This window comes from Pyxicephalus adspersus, unplaced genomic scaffold (genome assembly GCF_032062135.1).
Source record: "Pyxicephalus adspersus unplaced genomic scaffold, UCB_Pads_2.0 Sca238, whole genome shotgun sequence".
Classification (NCBI taxonomy): domain Eukaryota; kingdom Metazoa; phylum Chordata; class Amphibia; order Anura; family Pyxicephalidae; genus Pyxicephalus; species Pyxicephalus adspersus.
In genome coordinates this window covers 556-19,999 of record NW_027317245.1, presented here as the reverse complement: position 1 = coordinate 19,999, position 19,444 = coordinate 556, and the positions used below count along the sequence as shown (strand labels likewise).

Here is a 19,444-nt window from a genome sequence, read left to right as displayed (position 1 = left end):
AATAATAAAACCTACAGCCATATCCCAGTGGTAATACTCCAAATCAGAAACTTTACTAGTATTTTCCAGTGATGACACTCTAAATAGGTGAAACTAGTGACATACCCCAGTGATAATATTCCTGATCAGATACTTATCATATCCCATGCCATATCCCAGTAATACCACTCCAAATAGGAGTCTCTACTATCCACAGTGAATTTCTACCCATCTGGGATCCAGTATCCCTAGTCTGCTATGACCTCCCACACAATGTACATTATGATATAACATGTGTGAAATATAGGAAGTGACAGTGAACCAATACAGCTTCACTATCTGTATACAGCCACCTTTGTTAAACCATTGTGTGTATACATTGCTTAAATGCTGTAAGTTCAATGATTTTTTGGGAGCTCAACTTTAAATAAGTCTCACAATTGCAAACCAGTCAGTCTCATTATAAGTACACCACGTTAGTTTTATATACATGTACAGTAGGTCACCTTTAGTCACTGGGCTGTTGATTATCTGCCAAATCTCTTTTCTAACCTTGAATCTAATTTAGATGTATAAATATATCCAAAGTCGATATGAATATTTGACAAATAGTTTGTCATTCCAGGGACTGTAAAAAGGAGATATCAGTTGCTTATAGAAGAAGGAGAAATTACCATTATGGTAAGTGGTGCTATAAAGTGGACCTTGCAATAACTTTACAATCTGTGTGAATAAATTCATCATATGTCATAATCTTCACTTTTTATTATTAAAGTGAACCTTGGACTGTTTCTCATAGCATGCTAAGCAATGTAACATTTCCAAGTTTTTATTATCTCTCACACATGCCACAGTACTCATGCTACAATTCTTTTATCTTTTCTCTCCATCTGTACTTAGAAGTCATCTTGGGTCAGCAGCTACTTTGTGGACTGGGATGCAGGCTCAGTGATGACACATTGATAACATCTAATCAGGAATATCCAATGGACTGGAGGCCCCTCTTGACTTGTAGCTTACTAAGTGCTAAATATTGCATTAATAGGTAATTAAGTGGTAAGGATGGAGGCTGCCATGTGCTCCCCCATACCCAGAGCTACTGGCATTGCTTTTTGCTTTAAAAGGCTGAAAAGTGCAGAATGATAAATTAAGGGAAAGGTGGACATGTGACTAAAGAGAGTGGTTAAGTGAACCCATGGCTTTACTCTGCATGGTCACTTACCCTTTCCCCCTAAGATTCACCACAAAGCATTGCCTTTAACACTGAACACGCCTACCTCATGTATCTATATTTGTGCAGTAGTCTAGCATTGCATTAGATGACTCATGAATTAGTTTCCTGTAATTAGGAACTCTCCTTGTGTGTAGGGGGACTGGTCTTGTACTGGTCTAGCCATGGTATTTTGTAGTTGGTGGACTACTCTGACAGCTCTGCCCTCTATTATGTGCAGTTATGTGCAGTCCCCTTTACAGGGTAATACCAGGATTTGCAAAGGAATTTGGTGCACAAAAATTTGATTTATATCTTTTATGGCCATTGACAAATCTATTTAAATAAAAAATGTTATGCCTAGAGGTCAGCTTTAACCCCTGTTCTGCACACTGATTTAAACCAAGAGCTCTGATTTGAAGCATGGAAGCACTAAGCACTGATATCCCAGAGCCAAAATACATTATTCTTTTTGGTCTCTAAACAGAGAATTTGACATTCCCCCAAACATTCCCTAATGGAAATTACTTCTAGTGAAACACATAAACCTGGAAGATTCCCACAAGGGAATGTCTGATTCCCTGTTTTATAAATAGAGCCCTAGGAGTTCATAAATGCTTATAAAAATGCTTACAGAATTAGTTGGCATTCATACCAGCTTCTACATGGTAAGAATAAACAAAACCATGCATGTACCAGGTATACAAACTTGAATAATGACAGGATAAAGAGACCTGATATGCCACTAATTGTTAGTAACAGGTGAGCTAACCCTGGTTTGTTCCCCTTTTAAATGGAACTAGTAATGAGAGGTTGTCAATACCTGTGTTGGAAGAAGCTCTCTAGCCCTTTGCAGACTGTATATCTCTCAGTGGGAGTCAGTAGGTGTTCAAGTTGTTGGCTAAAACTGCGTCCCTGGATGCGAATGTTGGAGGGAAGAATTTCTGCCACCCATTGGAGCGATGTGAGAGCAGATGATGGTATAGTGATCTCCGAATCCGAGTCTAGAAACATCAGAAAACAAAGTTATTCCATATTCAAGATTTTAAATTGTGAAAAATGGAAAAAGCAGCAGGCAAGCAGAAATCTGTATATTGTAACAACTGTGGTTTATAGTCATATATTACTCTACACTAACGTTTTACATTTTGCTTTTTAAAGTCCTTCTAAAGAAGGCCAGTCCACCTAAAAGTAATATTTCAGTTTTTGGCTAGACGGTAGAAAAACCTTGTTAAACCAAATACAGTTTTCTAACATCTTTCTGTTGCGGAGACTAAGCTCCCAGGTTTGCACAATTGCTATGGCCATTATAAAAGGCTCCTACTCTCCGTCCTGGACTTTTTAATGATTTTATATCATGGAGAGTGTAACGAGAGATAATGGAACCATGGAAATAACTAGAAATCAGTTCCCCCAACAACAAAAAAATCCTCTATACCCCCTGCAAAACAAGGAGAACACGCAGGAGAGGAGTCGAAATTGCTGGCACAGCTGAAACTTTGGGAGTTATCAGAAGTCCTACCAACATTGCCAAGCAGCTCCAAAGGTAGCACTACCTGGCACTACTTCATTTTCCTTACCCTTCTAGGAAACAAATGCACTGTTATTAGGTTTCACAAGACTAGCCTCAAAACCCATCTTTTCAAACTTTCCTACCCATCTTCTTCTGTCTCCTAAACCCTCACTGCTTCCCACCATTCCATATCCCCCTGATATTGTGTGCTACTTCCTCCACCTCCAAGATTGTAAGCTCTTTGGGGCAGGTCCTCTCCTCCTGTGTAACTGTTTGTATTTGTCAGTCATTTATAACCCTTATTTGATGTACAACGCTCTGTAATATGTTGGCACTATATAAAGCCTATTTATTAATAATAATAATAGCTTGTACCAATATTAGAAAACAACCAACTTCCAAAGCAGGCTTTGATGTTTAAAAAAGCCTCAAAGTAGTCAGGCCACTTTATACTAATGAACAACAATGTAGTAAATTGTAATTTACCAGTCCATAGGTGTAGGGGCTACATTAGCTACTTTTTTAGGCAATTTACATTTTCGGCAGGGTAAACAAAAACTAATAATAAATAAATGATAAACCTGCTAATTCTGCAAGAAAGGTCCCTGTAAGGTGGGCCAAACTAAAATATTATATAGTGTTAAGAGCTCTCACCAGTTTTCTTGGTAAACTTCAGAACACCCCCTCAGGTTATAGATATGGGGCGAAGGTGTTTGTAGTATATTTCAAGAGAGCAGCCTATAGGGTGCAACTCTGCTCTTCCAAAGATACAATACAGTAAGAGAGCATTGTCACCCTACATCACATTTCCTAAAAAGCCCAATACATCAAACTAACATTGCCACTTCATCTAAGGAATAGTACATTAAAATGAAACATTGTTCTTGGATTTAAATATATAAAATGCTGACTGTAGAGCAGGACAGCCCCATGGATCAGCTGCACTCTCCCTATAAGTAGAAAACCTCGGTAATCAGGGTATTTTAATATGGCTGTGCAAGGAAGCATAGTAACCAATGTTCACATTTGCTTGGTCATTTCAGAGAAAGATGATAACTAATTAGCGGTCTGCGGTTTCTGCATGGAGTAAACAGCTTCTTGTCTGCGGAGAAAACCTCAAACAAAGCTTTGCTAGTTCTTACCTGTGCAGTAAGATATGTTCCCCTCTTCCACAACCAAGGTAGGCATGGCCCCGCTTCCCTGCAGCATGCACACCACCTTCTCATGGCTGCAATTCCTGGTAAGAAAACAGAATAGGGACAAAGCTTAAATACATTTTATAGCCTATTTTTATTTCTCTTTTAGTTTTACATATGCTATGAGATCAGATTTTCACTTGCAAATGCCAAAAAGGCCCCAATATCACATACAGGAAGAGCACTTCATGCCCTCCCACTCCAATACTGTATGCTGGCATATACAAGTAATGCCACATCCCCTTATCATAAAGGTCCCATGGTTTTATTTACAAGACGGGGGTGTCTGACCAAGTCTGATATATTACATTAGTGTGGTCTGACCCTACTAAACCATACTGTCATAATTAGTTGATGATAATGACTTAGTGACCAAGCACAATTTTTCATATTCATTTTAAATAACGGTACAGGATTCCTTACATTGGAAAAAAATCACATATACGGAGGCCTATTATTTAGTGGATTTTAAGGTAAATACATAGTTTTTTCTGCTAAATACCTGTTTAGCCAATCATGTGGTCCAGACACTGTTACAGGTTATGTCAATGAGAGTTCAGCTTTATAGACAATATTATAAATCAATGTCCTTGCAAAGTATTGCATTTTTTTACTAAAGAACATGATGCAGCAATTCTATTACATACATTCAGGCAGTTTCCGTGTGCCGGTAATCTGTTTTCATAACTGAATTTGTCACTTGCTGTAGACAAATCAAGCTGCACTGAAAAGAAGATAACTGACCTTGATATAAATGTTCACATTGATTTTGACCACCACCAATCACAGTTAAGCTTTCTCCTACCAAGTGACATTTGGAATATTATAATTTGATGGTGATTGGTGTCTCTTGGCAATGTGGATATATCTTGGTTATACTAAATACAAAACTGTCATGAGTGAAGTATGAAGGCTGTGATTGATAACCTCTGCTTCTGAAAATGCTAGTTGGCTGGCTGCCATGATGATTCTGTTGGTTTCTAAACTTTAAGTCTTTGATCCAGACAGAGTCAGCTTGATTCATTAAACCTCTCAAAGACTGGAGAAAATAGACTATGATGGGAGAACCTGGGTGATCTAGCAAACCTGGAATGGATTAGTTGTCAAATATTTTCAATCCTGGACCAGATCTATTACAGGTTTGCTGCATCACCCAGATTCTCCCATGATAGTCTATATTCTGCCGTCTTTGAGGGCATTAATAAATCAGACCCAGTATGTAGAATAGATCCTCTGACTTTTACTGTTGAGGACAGAGAGTTAACAATAAAGCCAAGGGATTAGTATTTTCAGAAGGATTGGGCATTACCTGCGGCAGAGTTCTTACACACACTCCTCACCTCATGTCCAAGCCATTCAAGAACAAGATTCTGTCTCCAGGTCGGAGACTGGCTACATCTGCAGGGCTGCCTGGAAGAGAGAAGTCATTATACTCTGACATAAGATAATGCTTTATATACACTGTTGCCCTATGCTGACTATAGGCGAGTGAAATATTTGCCTGAAGCATATTCTTAGTTAGATTCTAAATAACTAGTACAGTGGCAAAACAAGATTTAGATATAACAAACTCTTTATGCAATGGCAAAAATAATATTTGCATCCTGAGAGATAATACAGTCACCTTTTGTGCCTGTGTGCTGACCGGCTTGTGCTCACTTTAAACAGGTCATGAATTCCCATACAAGTCAATAGTAATGCACAATCCACATATAAACTGGTCTACCCTGGAAACTTTTGCCAAGTTTTGCCAAAAAATGTAAGACCTCTATAATCAGCAACTTGGAATTGACTGGTAGAAAAGCCAAGGTCAAAAACTGTGTAATTTAGCTTATATGGTCCTTTAGCTCAGGACCATATCAAGCCAGTTGCTGTCCTAATCCTAATGCTAATGGTAAATCTCCAGTACCAGATTGGCAAAAAAAGTCACCTGCTTCCATGGTGTCCATTCTTCATTAAATGAAATACTACAGAATCCCACTCACCAGCTAAGGGTAGATATTCAGCAACACCATGTTGGCTCACCAGTGGTGGAGTGATGTGAAAAGAGCGGGTGAAGGTTCTTGCTCTTCTATCGGTTAAAGGGCTGGAGAATGTGGTATTGCCTTTTAAGAACAACCGAGCAGCACAGAGTCTACGTGGTCTTCTTTAGGCACCTTTCCTCTTTAACAGGTCACACACAACCTTCATTAACATTAATAGTTTCCTAGGCTGAACGCCCAAGTAAAATCTATTTTGCTATTCTTCAAAGGTGCTTGCCAGTGCTAGTAAAACAGCAGATTGTTTAGGGGGTTCTTAAGCGAGCACTATTGATCAGTAGCGAGGTGACAAATATATCACTTTTCTACTTTCTCTTCTGAAGGCAGAAAACCTTTAAACATTGCAGACAATTAAAGTAAAAAAATCTATTTTTATTGGGGCAGTTGTTTCTCACCTATATGCAAGACACTAAGAGTACTATTGATTTAAAGTATTTTAGAAATTTTATTACATGTCTGCTTTGTTTTGTGCCTTTTGAATTGTTTATTATCCTCTGCCTTTTCTGAGAGTGGGTGCAGATATATTTTAAGCTAGTACAGTGAAACAGTAGATCACAGCTATAGCATCCTTCAATGCACGTAGGTCATTACAACAAAAGGTAAGTTTGCAGGATAAGTAAAGATTGGGATTAGCTTTCATACAAAGTAAAGGTGTGGAAACCTAAGCAAAGATTCTTACCAAGATAATGTTTTGGATGTGAGCTATGCTTAGCCATGACACCAGCCATCAGGGTCTCCTTGCTAGCACTATTGGCCTGAAACCATTCAGTTATCCAGGGCCAGTATCAGAATTAGTAACTGCTGGTAAAATGCTTTGTTGATCCTTAACAGCTGTTGGATAGCAAAAACCAAGCCATACAACAATATACCGTACCTGGAACAACAGACTCAATCCACACAGGAGCATTTCCCCGTAGAGTGAATCCAAAGCTGCTGCTTCCTTTACACACCCTCACTGTCCTAAAATAGAAAAATGGACACAACAGATAAAAAAAACTTCAATAAAGAGAATCTATGGCTAACTTAAAACATTGAAACATAATTTTTCTTAAATTCTTACTTGAAGTATTCTTCCTCTCAATATATCGTTTTTATTCAGTTGCAATGTGCCATTGAACTTGCTTGCAAATTTGACTACTCCTGGGAATTTCCTAGCACACCCCTCTCCATAGTTGATTATCCTAGTCCTTTATTTTACTGGAAGTATTAAATAACCGTATAAACTGATGTAGGTGTCAAGGTAGTAGTGATAATGGAGTGTCCCTTGAATGACAGATGTGAACCTGCTAGGGATGCGGTATAACATCCAAGTTGGTGGCACCCAGCAGCAGTCTCATTGACTATCTGTATCTATAGTAAAATAATTTCACACAGGTTCATTTTACTATATGCAGACAAGGATCACTTCCTACATCAGTTCTGTGAAACCCTAGCATTCCTCCAGAGGTAAACAGTTTGGACTTAGCACTATTGTGCTAGGAGTTTCTTGAGCAATGAGCAATTTGGACCACTCAGGTCAGTTACCACTGACACCAATGTTCTTTTTGGCTATCTGTAAGGGTGGTATTCTTCACAATGGCCAGCAATATAATACACATTCTTCCTACTCACCACAACAAATATATACTGTGAGCTGTGAAGTATAGCAGGGGTTCCCTGAAAGTTACTTCAAGGGTACCCCATGTTAACAAGTTCATGAAACGCTGCACTACATCTATGCGAATCTTTTTTTTCTCTTCTAGAAAAGGCTTTTTAATTTACTGTAAATACCTGTGTGGCTTTCCTGTGCCCACACTGCCAGCTATTAGTGAAGTGCTATTCTTTAGTCCCCTGCCCATTTCGTCGTGGCAGTGTGGCATTTGTGCTGCCTTTGTAGACACCAACAGGCTCTCATGATGGTCATCGCTGCGGCTTCTTCGTAGGCGGTTGCTGCGCTCGGTCCTAGATCGACAGATCTTGCTGATGAGACTCTGGGACACGACATGGTCAAAACGCTGCCGATGCTTCTTGGGGATAAAGATTCTGTTGAAATAAGAAACACAGCACTATAAGAGCTGGGTGAGCAGTCTGCACATTTGCACCCATAGGCCTAATTGATTGGTGTTATCTTTATAGACAGGTAAGCTATTGGATAGAAATTTGGGAACTGACAAGGAAAAAGAATTGGCCAAATAACAGAACAAATAAAGTATGTAAAAAACATAATCAACAAGTAAACACACTTACTCCCATAGTGATCTAAAAAGCTAGCAACTACAACAGTGAGACGCAATCAGTACCCTACTGACATAACCAGCAACTTCTCAAGAGAAAGGTGTCTTACCCCTCTTCCCTGCTTGGGGATGTATTGTGGAGCTCTTAAAGGACAGAAGTAGGTGCAAATCTACAAAGATGTGAGCAGGAGGAAGTAGGGGTAGATCTAATACTGTAACTGTACACACTAGAAGCAGGAGTTATGCCTTTTACATAAAACAGCTATGCCAAATCCAGAGTTATTTCCCTGAAAGTAATTGGCAGATTTCTGAAACAGAATTAAAACATCGAATACAATTACTTTGTTATTTGTGTGTTATTACTTTGATGATTTTATTACTTTTGATGATTATTTATCATAGACAGATTTTCATGTTGAGGAAAACATGCAAAAACACCAGTGTATACATTCTCATTGTTAATTATATATCTTTTCTACTTCAAAGCTAAAAAGAACGTCATCAGATGTCATTCTATCTTTTGCACAAAATAAAGCACTGCAGTGTGTGTTAAACAAATGCTGCATTGCAGAACATATTGCCACGCACATCACAATGTGTAGAGGATACATTGATGACCAGGAAACAGGATTTTTGCTTGTACATTAGGGCAGCACGGTGGTTAGCACTCTGGCCTTGGCAGTGTCGGTTTGGAATCTCAGCCAGGACATGCATGGAGTTTGCAGTTTCTCCCCGTCTTTGCGTGGGTTCCCTCCGGGTACTCCGGTTTCCCCCCACATTCATGCAGGTTCAAAACATGCAGTTAGGTTAATTGGCTTGCCACTAAAATTGACTTTAGACTGTATTAAAGACATATGACTATGGTAGGGACATTAGATTGTGAGCTCCTTTTATGGACAGCTAGTGACATGACTATGGACTTTGTAAAGCGCTGCATAATATGTTGGCGCTTTATAAATACTGTGTAATAATACATTATCAGATGGTTAAGTCAACAAAGCTTCATTTCATTTGATAGGCTAAGGTAATTATCCCTTAAACGTTGATAATTCATTTATTAAGTGAACAACCTATAATATTTTTTTTTATATCAAAACATTCACAAAGCCTTACCTTTCTTCCCAATACTAATTGTCAGAGATTTTGATCAAACCAAAAGTCACCCATATATTTAGGCCAAAGAGATATGACACAAATCCCCATTTTGAAAGCGAATGTTGTGAGGTATAACATCCTGCTGTTCATAACTGTACGCTGGCAGATAAGGGACTTAAAAGCTTATTTCATTGAGCTTAGTAACATCCCTATAATGGATATTAGTAATCAGCCAGCAAGACCTGCCCTACACAGACCCAGAGCTTAATGATTTTATGTAAGCCACTGATCTACAGAGAAGCATAGATTATATTTCATCAGAGACAGTTGTGAAAGTTCTATCAGGTCATGTGACAAAGGTTTCCCAACAAACAGGATTTATGTAGGTAATCTCTGCAATGGACGTCTATTTGCCATTGAAATGGGAGGGGGTACAGAATGACTTGTCAAGTGAAGAGATTTTTTCTGGTGTTTAAAGGGAAAGTACATTTATTTATGAATATATACGGTGAATAGGAGATAAAGCTATGGTAATGGGCACAAAATTATGGCAGTGCATGCCAGATTCAGAGCCATAGCTCTGTTAATTCTGAATTGAGACTGCAATGGTACAGAACCTCCTACGCAATTCACGCTTACATTTTGGGTGTGTTGATGGACTTATAAATATATAAGATGTAACCATTCACCACTTGTATGTCAGGTCAATAAATATGGCCACATGCATCGTCCAAGCTCAGTTGTAGATTTCCCTACTATACTCAAATCCTTGAAACATCAGATTCCAATGACAAATGTTCACAGGTAAAGATAGCTGGTCTTCTCTACAGCTGTGTTTTAAATGTTGTGATTGATATGCAAGGTTTAACGATGCCAATAACTGCTGACTATGGCACATACATACAAACTTGGTTCTGGCATGGGCTAAACAAGTCATAACAGAACAGTGAGATGTCATATAACCCAGATTTTAAGGCTGGCCATTGATGAGCACAGTGGAATGAGGGGGCAATTATGGACCTCTCTGACCTGCCTTGTAGCCCAGGAAGCGAGCAATTTTGTGTTGGCAATGCTCTTGCTCTTCATAGGTGAGCAGCTGGAAGATAAACTGCCAGATGATTTGCTTGGCTGGAGTGTCCAGGACCGGATATACATCCACTATCAGGGTGTCAATGTTCCTACAAAGAAAATAACACAGATAGAATCAGTAATTTTTAATGACTTTACCACCACTTTACACATGCTTTATATAGGTAAAAGGCTGTTAAGCAACATATCATATTGCAGCTTGAGGTCAGGCTTTTGGACAGAGGACATCTTCTGTATACATAATGGAAGAAGAGAAACCATAACACTTTACACAATTTTTAGGCTGAGTAGACATAAATGTTTATGGTTTACTTCATCATTTTGTTGTTGTCTAGGATGGATCCAATTTTAAGTACTGAAACTAAGTACACAAAGCGATGGGAAATAAAGATCTGGTATTGGTTGTAACCTGCTAACACACCATCCCAGTGGTAATACTTCAAATAACAGAAGCTACTGCCATTACCCAGTGGTAATGCTCCAAATAAGAGAGCCTACTGCCATAACCCAGTGATAATATTCCAAATCAGAGACCTAACTGCCGTAACTCAATGATAATACCCCAAATAATAAAACCTACAGCCATATCCCAGTGGTAATACTCCAAATCAGAAACTTTACTAGTATTTTCCAGTGATGACACTCTAAATAGGTGAAACTAGTGACATACCCCAGTGATAATATTCCTGATCAGATACTTATCATATCCCATGCCATATCCCAGTAATACCACTCCAAATAGGAGTCTCTACTATCCACAGTGAATTTCTACCCATCTGGGATCCAGTATCCCTAGTCTGCTATGACCTCCCACACAATGTACATTATGATATAACATGTGTGAAATATAGGAAGTGACAGTGAACCAATACAGCTTCACTATCTGTATACAGCCACCTTTGTTAAACCATTGTGTGTATACATTGCTTAAATGCTGTAGCCCTGATGTTACAGTTTAGATGGTTAAGTTCAATGATTTTTTGGGAGCTCAACTTTAAATAAGTCTCACAATTGCAAACCAGTCAGTCTCATTATAAGTACACCACGTTAGTTTTATATACATGTACAGTAGGTCACCTTTAGTCACTGGGCTGTTGATTATCTGCCAAATCTCTTTTCTAACCTTGAATCTAATTTAGATGTATAAATATATCCAAAGTCGATATGAATATTTGACAAATAGTTTGTCATTCCAGGGACTGTAAAAAGGAGATATCAGTTGCTTATAGAAGAAGGAGAAATTACCATTATGGTAAGTGGTGCTATAAAGTGGACCTTGCAATAACTTTACAATCTGTGTGAATAAATTCATCATATGTCATAATCTTCACTTTTTATTATTAAAGTGAACCTTGGACTGTTTCTCATAGCATGCTAAGCAATGTAACATTTCCAAGTTTTTATTATCTCTCACACATGCCACAGTACTCATGCTACAATTCTTTTATCTTTTCTCTCCATCTGTACTTAGAAGTCATCTTGGGTCAGCAGCTACTTTGTGGACTGGGATGCAGGCTCAGTGATGACACATTGATAACATCTCATCAGGAATATCCAATGGACTGGAGGCCCCTCTTGACTTGTAGCTTACTAAGTGCTAAATATTGCATTAATAGGTAATTAAGTGGTAAGTATGGAGGCTGCCATGTGCTCCCCCATACCCAGAGCTACTGGCATTGCTTTTTGCTTTAAAAGGCTGAAAAGTGCAGAATGATAAATTAAGGGAAAGGTGGACATGTGACTAAAGAGAGTGGTTAAGTGAACCCATGGCTTTACTCTGCATGGTCACTTACCCTTTCCCCCTAAGATTCACCACAAAGCATTGCCTTTAACACTGAACACGCCTACCTCATGTATCTATATTTGTGCAGTAGTCTAGCATTGCATTAGATGACTCATGAATTAGTTTCCTGTAATTAGGAACTCTCCTTGTGTGTAGGGGGACTGGTCTTGTACTGGTCTAGCCATGGTATTTTGTAGTTGGTGGACTACTCTGACAGCTCTGCCCTCTATTATGTGCAGTTATGTGCAGTCCCCTTTACAGGGTAATACCAGGATTTGCAAAGGAATTTGGTGCACAAAAATTTGATTTATATCTTTTATGGCCATTGACAAATCTATTTAAATAAAAAATGTTATGCCTAGAGGTCAGCTTTAACCCCTGTTCTGCACACTGATTTAAACCAAGAGCTCTGATTTGAAGCATGGAAGCACTAAGCACTGATATCCCAGAGCCAAAATACATTATTCTTTTTGGTCTCTAAACAGAGAATTTGACATTCCCCCAAACATTCCCTAATGGAAATTACTTCTAGTGAAACACATAAACCTGGAAGATTCCCACAAGGGAATGTCTGATTCCCTGTTTTATAAATAGAGCCCTAGGAGTTCATAAATGCTTATAAAAATGCTTACAGAATTAGTTGGCATTCATACCAGCTTCTACATGGTAAGAATAAACAAAACCATGCATGTACCAGGTATACAAACTTGAATAATGACAGGATAAAGAGACCTGATATGCCACTAATTGTTAGTAACAGGTGAGCTAACCCTGGTTTGTTCCCCTTTTAAATGGAACTAGTAATGAGAGGTTGTCAATACCTGTGTTGGAAGAAGCTCTCTAGCCCTTTGCAGACTGTATATCTCTCAGTGGGAGTCAGTAGGTGTTCAAGTTGTTGGCTAAAACTGCGTCCCTGGATGCGAATGTTGGAGGGAAGAATTTCTGCCACCCATTGGAGCGATGTGAGAGCAGATGATGGTATAGTGATCTCCGAATCCGAGTCTAGAAACATCAGAAAACAAAGTTATTCCATATTCAAGATTTTAAATTGTGAAAAATGGCACAAGCAGCAGGCAAGCAGAAATCTGTATATTGTAACAACTGTGGTTTATAGTCATATATTACTCTACACTAACGTTTTACATTTTGCTTTTTAAAGTCCTTCTAAAGAAGGCCAGTCCACCTAAAAGTAATATTTCAGTTTTTGGCTAGACGGTAGAAAAACCTTGTTAAACCAAATACAGTTTTCTAACATCTTTCTGTTGCGGAGACTAAGCTCCCAGGTTTGCACAATTGCTATGGCCATTATAAAAGGCTCCTACTCTCCGTCCTGGACTTTTTAATGATTTTATATCATGGAGAGTGTAACGAGAGATAATGGAACCATGGAAATAACTAGAAATCAGTTCCCCCAACAACAAAAAAATCCTCTATACCCCCTGCAAAACAAGGAGAACACGCAGGAGAGGAGTCGAAATTGCTGGCACAGCTGAAACTTTGGGAGTTATCAGAAGTCCTACCAACATTGCCAAGCAGCTCCAAAGGTAGCACTACCTGGCACTACTTCATTTTCCTTACCCTTCTAGGAAACAAATGCACTGTTATTAGGTTTCACAAGACTAGCCTCAAAACCCATCTTTTCAAACTTTCCTACCCATCTTCTTCTGTCTCCTAAACCCTCACTGCTTCCCACCATTCCATATCCCCCTGATATTGTGTGCTACTTCCTCCACCTCCAAGATTGTAAGCTCTTTGGGGCAGGTCCTCTCCTCCTGTGTAACTGTTTGTATTTGTCAGTCATTTATAACCCTTATTTGATGTACAACGCTCTGTAATATGTTGGCACTATATAAAGCCTATTTATTAATAATAATAATAGCTTGTACCAATATTAGAAAACAACCAACTTCCAAAGCAGGCTTTGATGTTTAAAAAAGCCTCAAAGTAGTCAGGCCACTTTATACTAATGAACAACAATGTAGTAAATTGTAATTTACCAGTCCATAGGTGTAGGGGCTACATTAGCTACTTTTTTAGGCAATTTACATTTTCGGCAGGGTAAACAAAAACTAATAATAAATAAATGATAAACCTGCTAATTCTGCAAGAAAGGTCCCTGTAAGGTGGGCCAAACTAAAATATTATATAGTGTTAAGAGCTCTCACCAGTTTTCTTGGTAAACTTCAGAACACCCCCTCAGGTTATAGATATGGGGCGAAGGTGTTTGTAGTATATTTCAAGAGAGCAGCCTATAGGGTGCAACTCTGCTCTTCCAAAGATACAATACAGTAAGAGAGCATTGTCACCCTACATCACATTTCCTAAAAAGCCCAATACATCAAACTAACATTGCCACTTCATCTAAGGAATAGTACATTAAAATGAAACATTGTTCTTGGATTTAAATATATAAAATGCTGACTGTAGAGCAGGACAGCCCCATGGATCAGCTGCACTCTCCCTAGAAGTAGAAAACCTCGGTAATCAGGATATTTTAATATGGCTGTGCAAGGAAGCATAGTAACCAATGTTCACATTTGCTTGGTCATTTCAGAGAAAGATGATAACTAATTAGCGGTCTGCGGTTTCTGCATGGAGTAAACAGCTTCTTGTCTGCGGAGAAAACCTCAAACAAAGCTTTGCTAGTTCTTACCTGTGCAGTAAGATATGTTCCCCTCTTCCACAACCAAGGTAGGCATGGCCCCGCTTCCCTGCAGCATGCACACCACCTTCTCATGGCTGCAATTCCTGGTAAGAAAACAGAATAGGCACAAAGCTTAAATACATTTTATAGCCTATTTTTATTTCTCTTTTAGTTTTACATATGCTATGAGATCAGATTTTCACTTGCAAATGCCAAAAAGGCCCCAATATCACATACAGGAAGAGCACTTCATGCCCTCCCACTCCAATACTGTATGCTGGCATATACAAGTAATGCCACATCCCCTTATCATAAAGGTCCCATGGTTTTATTTACAAGACGGGGGTGTCTGACCAAGTCTGATATATTACATTAGTGTGGTCTGACCCTACTAAACCATACTGTCATAATTAGTTGATGATAATGACTTAGTGACCAAGCACAATTTTTCATATTCATTTTAAATAACGGTACAGGATTCCTTACATTGGAAAAAAATCACATATACGGAGGCCTATTATTTAGTGGATTTTAAGGTAAATACATAGTTTTTTCTGCTAAATACCTGTTTAGCCAATCATGTGGTCCAGACACTGTTACAGGTTATGTCAATGAGAGTTCAGCTTTATAGACAATATTATAAATCAATGTCCTTGCAAAGTATTGCATTTTTTTACTAAAGAACATGATGCAGCAATTCTATTACATACATTCAGGCAGTTTCCGTGTGCCGGTAATCTGTTTTCATAACTGAATTTGTCACTTGCTGTAGACAAATCAAGCTGCACTGAAAAGAAGATAACTGACCTTGATATAAATGTTCACATTGATTTTGACCACCACCAATCACAGTTAAGCTTTCTCCTACCAAGTGACATTTGGAATATTATAATTTGATGGTGATCGGTGTCTCTTGGCAATGTGGATATATCTTGGTTATACTAAATACAAAACTGTCATGAGTGAAGTATGAAGGCTGTGATTGATAACCTCTGCTTCTGAAAATGCTAGTTGGCTGGCTGCCATGATGATTCTGTTGGTTTCTAAACTTTAAGTCTTTGATCCAGACAGAGTCAGCTTGATTCATTAAACCTCTCAAAGACTGGAGAAAATAGACTATGATGGGAGAACCTGGGTGATCTAGCAAACCTGGAATGGATTAGTTGTCAAATATTTTCAATCCTGGACCAGATCTATTACAGGTTTGCTGCATCACCCAGATTCTCCCATGATAGTCTATATTCTGCCGTCTTTGAGGGCATTAATAAATCAGACCCAGTATGTAGAATAGATCCTCTGACTTTTACTGTTGAGGACAGAGAGTTAACAATAAAGCCAAGGGATTAGTATTTTCAGAAGGATTGGGCATTACCTGCGGCAGAGTTCTTACACACACTCCTCACCTCATGTCCAAGCCATTCAAGAACAAGATTCTGTCTCCAGGTCGGAGACTGGCTACATCTGCAGGGCTGCCTGGAAGAGAGAAGTCATTATACTCTGACATAAGATAATGCTTTATATACACTGTTGCCCTATGCTGACTATAGGCGAGTGAAATATTTGCCTGAAGCATATTCTTAGTTAGATTCTAAATAACTAGTACAGTGGCAAAACAAGATTTAGATATAACAAACTCTTTATGCAATGGCAAAAATAATATTTGCATCCTGAGAGATAATACAGTCACCTTTTGTGCCTGTGTGCTGACCGGCTTGTGCTCACTTTAAACAGGTCATGAATTCCCATACAAGTCAATAGTAATGCACAATCCACATATAAACTGGTCTACCCTGGAAACTTTTGCCAAGTTTTGCCAAAAAATGTAAGACCTCTATAATCAGCAACTTGGAATTGACTGGTAGAAAAGCCAAGGTCAAAAACTGTGTAATTTAGCTTATATGGTCCTTTAGCTCAGGACCATATCAAGCCAGTTGCTGTCCTAATCCTAATGCTAATGGTAAATCTCCAGTACCAGATTGGCAAAAAAAGTCACCTGCTTCCATGGTGTCCATTCTTCATTAAATGAAATACTACAGAATCCCACTCACCAGCTAAGGGTAGATATTCAGCAACACCATGTTGGATCACCAGTGGTGGAGTGATGTGAAAAGAGCGGGTGAAGGTTCTTGCTCTTCTATCGGTTAAAGGGCTGGAGAATGTGGTATTGCCTTTTAAGAACAACCGAGCAGCACAGAGTCTACGTGGTCTTCTTTAGGCACCTTTCCTCTTTAACAGGTCACACACAACCTTCATTAACATTAATAGTTTCCTAGGCTGAACGCCCAAGTAAAATCTATTTTGCTATTCTTCAAAGGTGCTTGCCAGTGCTAGTAAAACAGCAGATTGTTTAGGGGGTTCTTAAGCGAGCACTATTGATCAGTAGCGAGGTGACAAATATATCACTTTTCTACTTTCTCTTCTGAAGGCAGAAAACCTTTAAACATTGCAGACAATTAAAGTAAAAAAATCTATTTTTATTGGGGCAGTTGTTTCTCACCTATATGCAAGACACTAAGAGTACTATTGATTTAAAGTATTTTAGAAATTTTATTACATGTCTGCTTTGTTTTGTGCCTTTTGAATTGTTTATTATCCTCTGCCTTTTCTGAGAGTGGGTGCAGATATATTTTAAGCTAGTACAGTGAAACAGTAGATCACAGCTATAGCATCCTTCAATGCACGTAGGTCATTACAACAAAAGGTAAGTTTGCAGGATAAGTAAAGATTGGGATTAGCTTTCATACAAAGTAAAGGTGTGGAAACCTAAGCAAAGATTCTTACCAAGATAATGTTTTGGATGTGAGCTATGCTTAGCCATGACACCAGCCATCAGGGTCTCCTTGCTAGCACTATTGGCCTGAAACCATTCAGTTATCCAGGGCCAGTATCAGAATTAGTAACTGCTGGTAAAATGCTTTGTTGATCCTTAACAGCTGTTGGATAGCAAAAACCAAGCCATACAACAATATACCGTACCTGGAACAACAGACTCAATCCACACAGGAGCATTTCCCCGTAGAGTGAATCCAAAGCTGCTGCTTCCTTTACACACCCTCACTGTCCTAAAATAGAAAAATGGACACAACAGATAAAAAAAACTTCAATAAAGAGAATCTATGGCTAACTTAAAACATTGAAACATAATTTTTCTTAAATTCTTACTTGAAGTATTCTTCCTCTCAATATATCGTTTTTATTCAGTTGCAATGTGCCATTGAACTTGCTTGCAAATTTGACTACTCCTGGGAATTTCCTAGCACACCCCTCTCCATAGTTGATTATCCTAGTCCTTTATTTTACTGGAAGTATTAAATAACCGTATAAACTGATGTAGGTGTCAAGGTAGTAGTGATAATGGAGTGTCTCTTGAATGACAGATATGAACCTGCTAGGGATGCGGTATAACATCCAAGTTGGTGGCACCCAGCAGCAGTCTCATTGACTATCTGTATCTATAGTAAAATAATTTAACACGAGTTCATTTTACTATATGCAGACAAGGATCACTTCCTACATCAGTTCTGTGAAACGCTAGCATTCCTCCAGAGGTAAACAGTTTGGACATAGCACTATTGTGCTAGGAGTTTCTTGAGCATTGAGCAATTTGGACCACTCAGGTCAGTTACCACTGACACCAATGTTCTTTTTGGCTATCTGTAAGGGTGGTATTCTTCGCAATGGCCAGCAATATAACACACATTCTTCCTACTCACCACAACAAATATATACTGTGAGCTGTGAAATATAGCAGGGGTTCCCTGAAAGTTACTTCAAGGGTGCCCCATGTTAACAAGTTCATGAAATGCTGCACTACATCTATGCCAATCTTTTTTTTCTCTTCTAGAAAAGGCTTTTTAATTTACTGTAAATACCTGTGTGGCTTTCCTGTGCCCACACTGCCAGCTATTAGTGAAGTGCTATTCTTTAGTCCCCTGCCCATTTCGTCATGGCAGTGTGGCATTTGTGCTGCCTTTGTAGACACCAACAGACTCTCATGATGGTCATCGCTGCGGCTTCTTCGTAGGCGGTTGCTGCGCTCGGTCCTAGATCGACAGATCTTGCTGATGAGACTCTGGGACACGACATGGTCAAAACGCTGCCGATGCTTCTTGGGGATAAAGATTCTGTTGAAATAAGAAACACAGCACTATAAGAGCTGGGTGAGCAGTCTGCACATTTGCACCCATAGGCCTAATTGATTGGTGTTATCTTTATAGACAGGTAAGCTATTGGATAGAAATTTGGGAACTGACAAGGAAAAAGAATTGGCCAAATAACAGAACAAATAAAGTATGTAAAAAACATAATCAACAAGTAAACACACTTACTCCCATAGTGATCTAAAAAGCTAGCAACTACAACAGTGAGACGCAATCAGTACCCTACTGACATAACCAGCAACTTCTCAAGAGAAAGGTGTCTTACCCCTCTTCCCTGCTTGGGGATGTATTGTGGAGCTCTTAAAGGACAGAAGTAGGTGCAAATCTACAAAGATGTGAGCAGGAGGAAGTAGGGGTAGATCTAATACTGTAACTGTACACACTAGAAGCAGGAGTTATGCCTTTTACATAAAACAGCTATGCCAAATCCAGAGTTATTTCCCTGAAAGTAATTGGCAGATTTCTGAAACAGAATTAAAACATCAAATACAAGTGTTATTACTTTGATGATTTTATTACTTTT

General features: G+C 38.8%; 2 protein-coding genes across 2 annotated transcripts; both read right to left on the bottom strand.

Moving 5' to 3' along the window:
- Positions 1 to 2,012: 2,012 nt before the first annotated feature.
- LOC140344950 (delphilin-like) lies at positions 2,013 to 7,983 on the bottom strand (the record flags this gene model as incomplete). The annotated part of the gene is made up of 5 exons (XM_072432138.1): positions 7,708 to 7,983; positions 6,812 to 6,897; positions 5,239 to 5,308; positions 3,845 to 3,939; positions 2,013 to 2,193 (listed from the first exon to the last, which is right to left on the bottom strand). Coding segments are annotated over exons 1-5 (521 nt in total), but the record flags the coding sequence as incomplete, so codon positions are not given.
- Positions 7,984 to 8,839: 856 nt separating this feature from the next.
- LOC140344951 (delphilin-like) lies at positions 8,840 to 18,909 on the bottom strand. The gene is made up of 6 exons (XM_072432139.1): positions 18,634 to 18,909; positions 17,738 to 17,823; positions 16,165 to 16,234; positions 14,771 to 14,865; positions 12,939 to 13,119; positions 8,840 to 10,423 (listed from the first exon to the last, which is right to left on the bottom strand). The coding sequence occupies exons 1-6, from the start codon at positions 18,720 to 18,722 to the stop codon at positions 10,258 to 10,260; spliced, it is 687 nt and encodes a 228-aa protein (XP_072288240.1). The 5' UTR covers positions 18,723 to 18,909; the 3' UTR covers positions 8,840 to 10,257.
- Between the last annotated feature and the right edge of the window lie 535 nt (positions 18,910 to 19,444).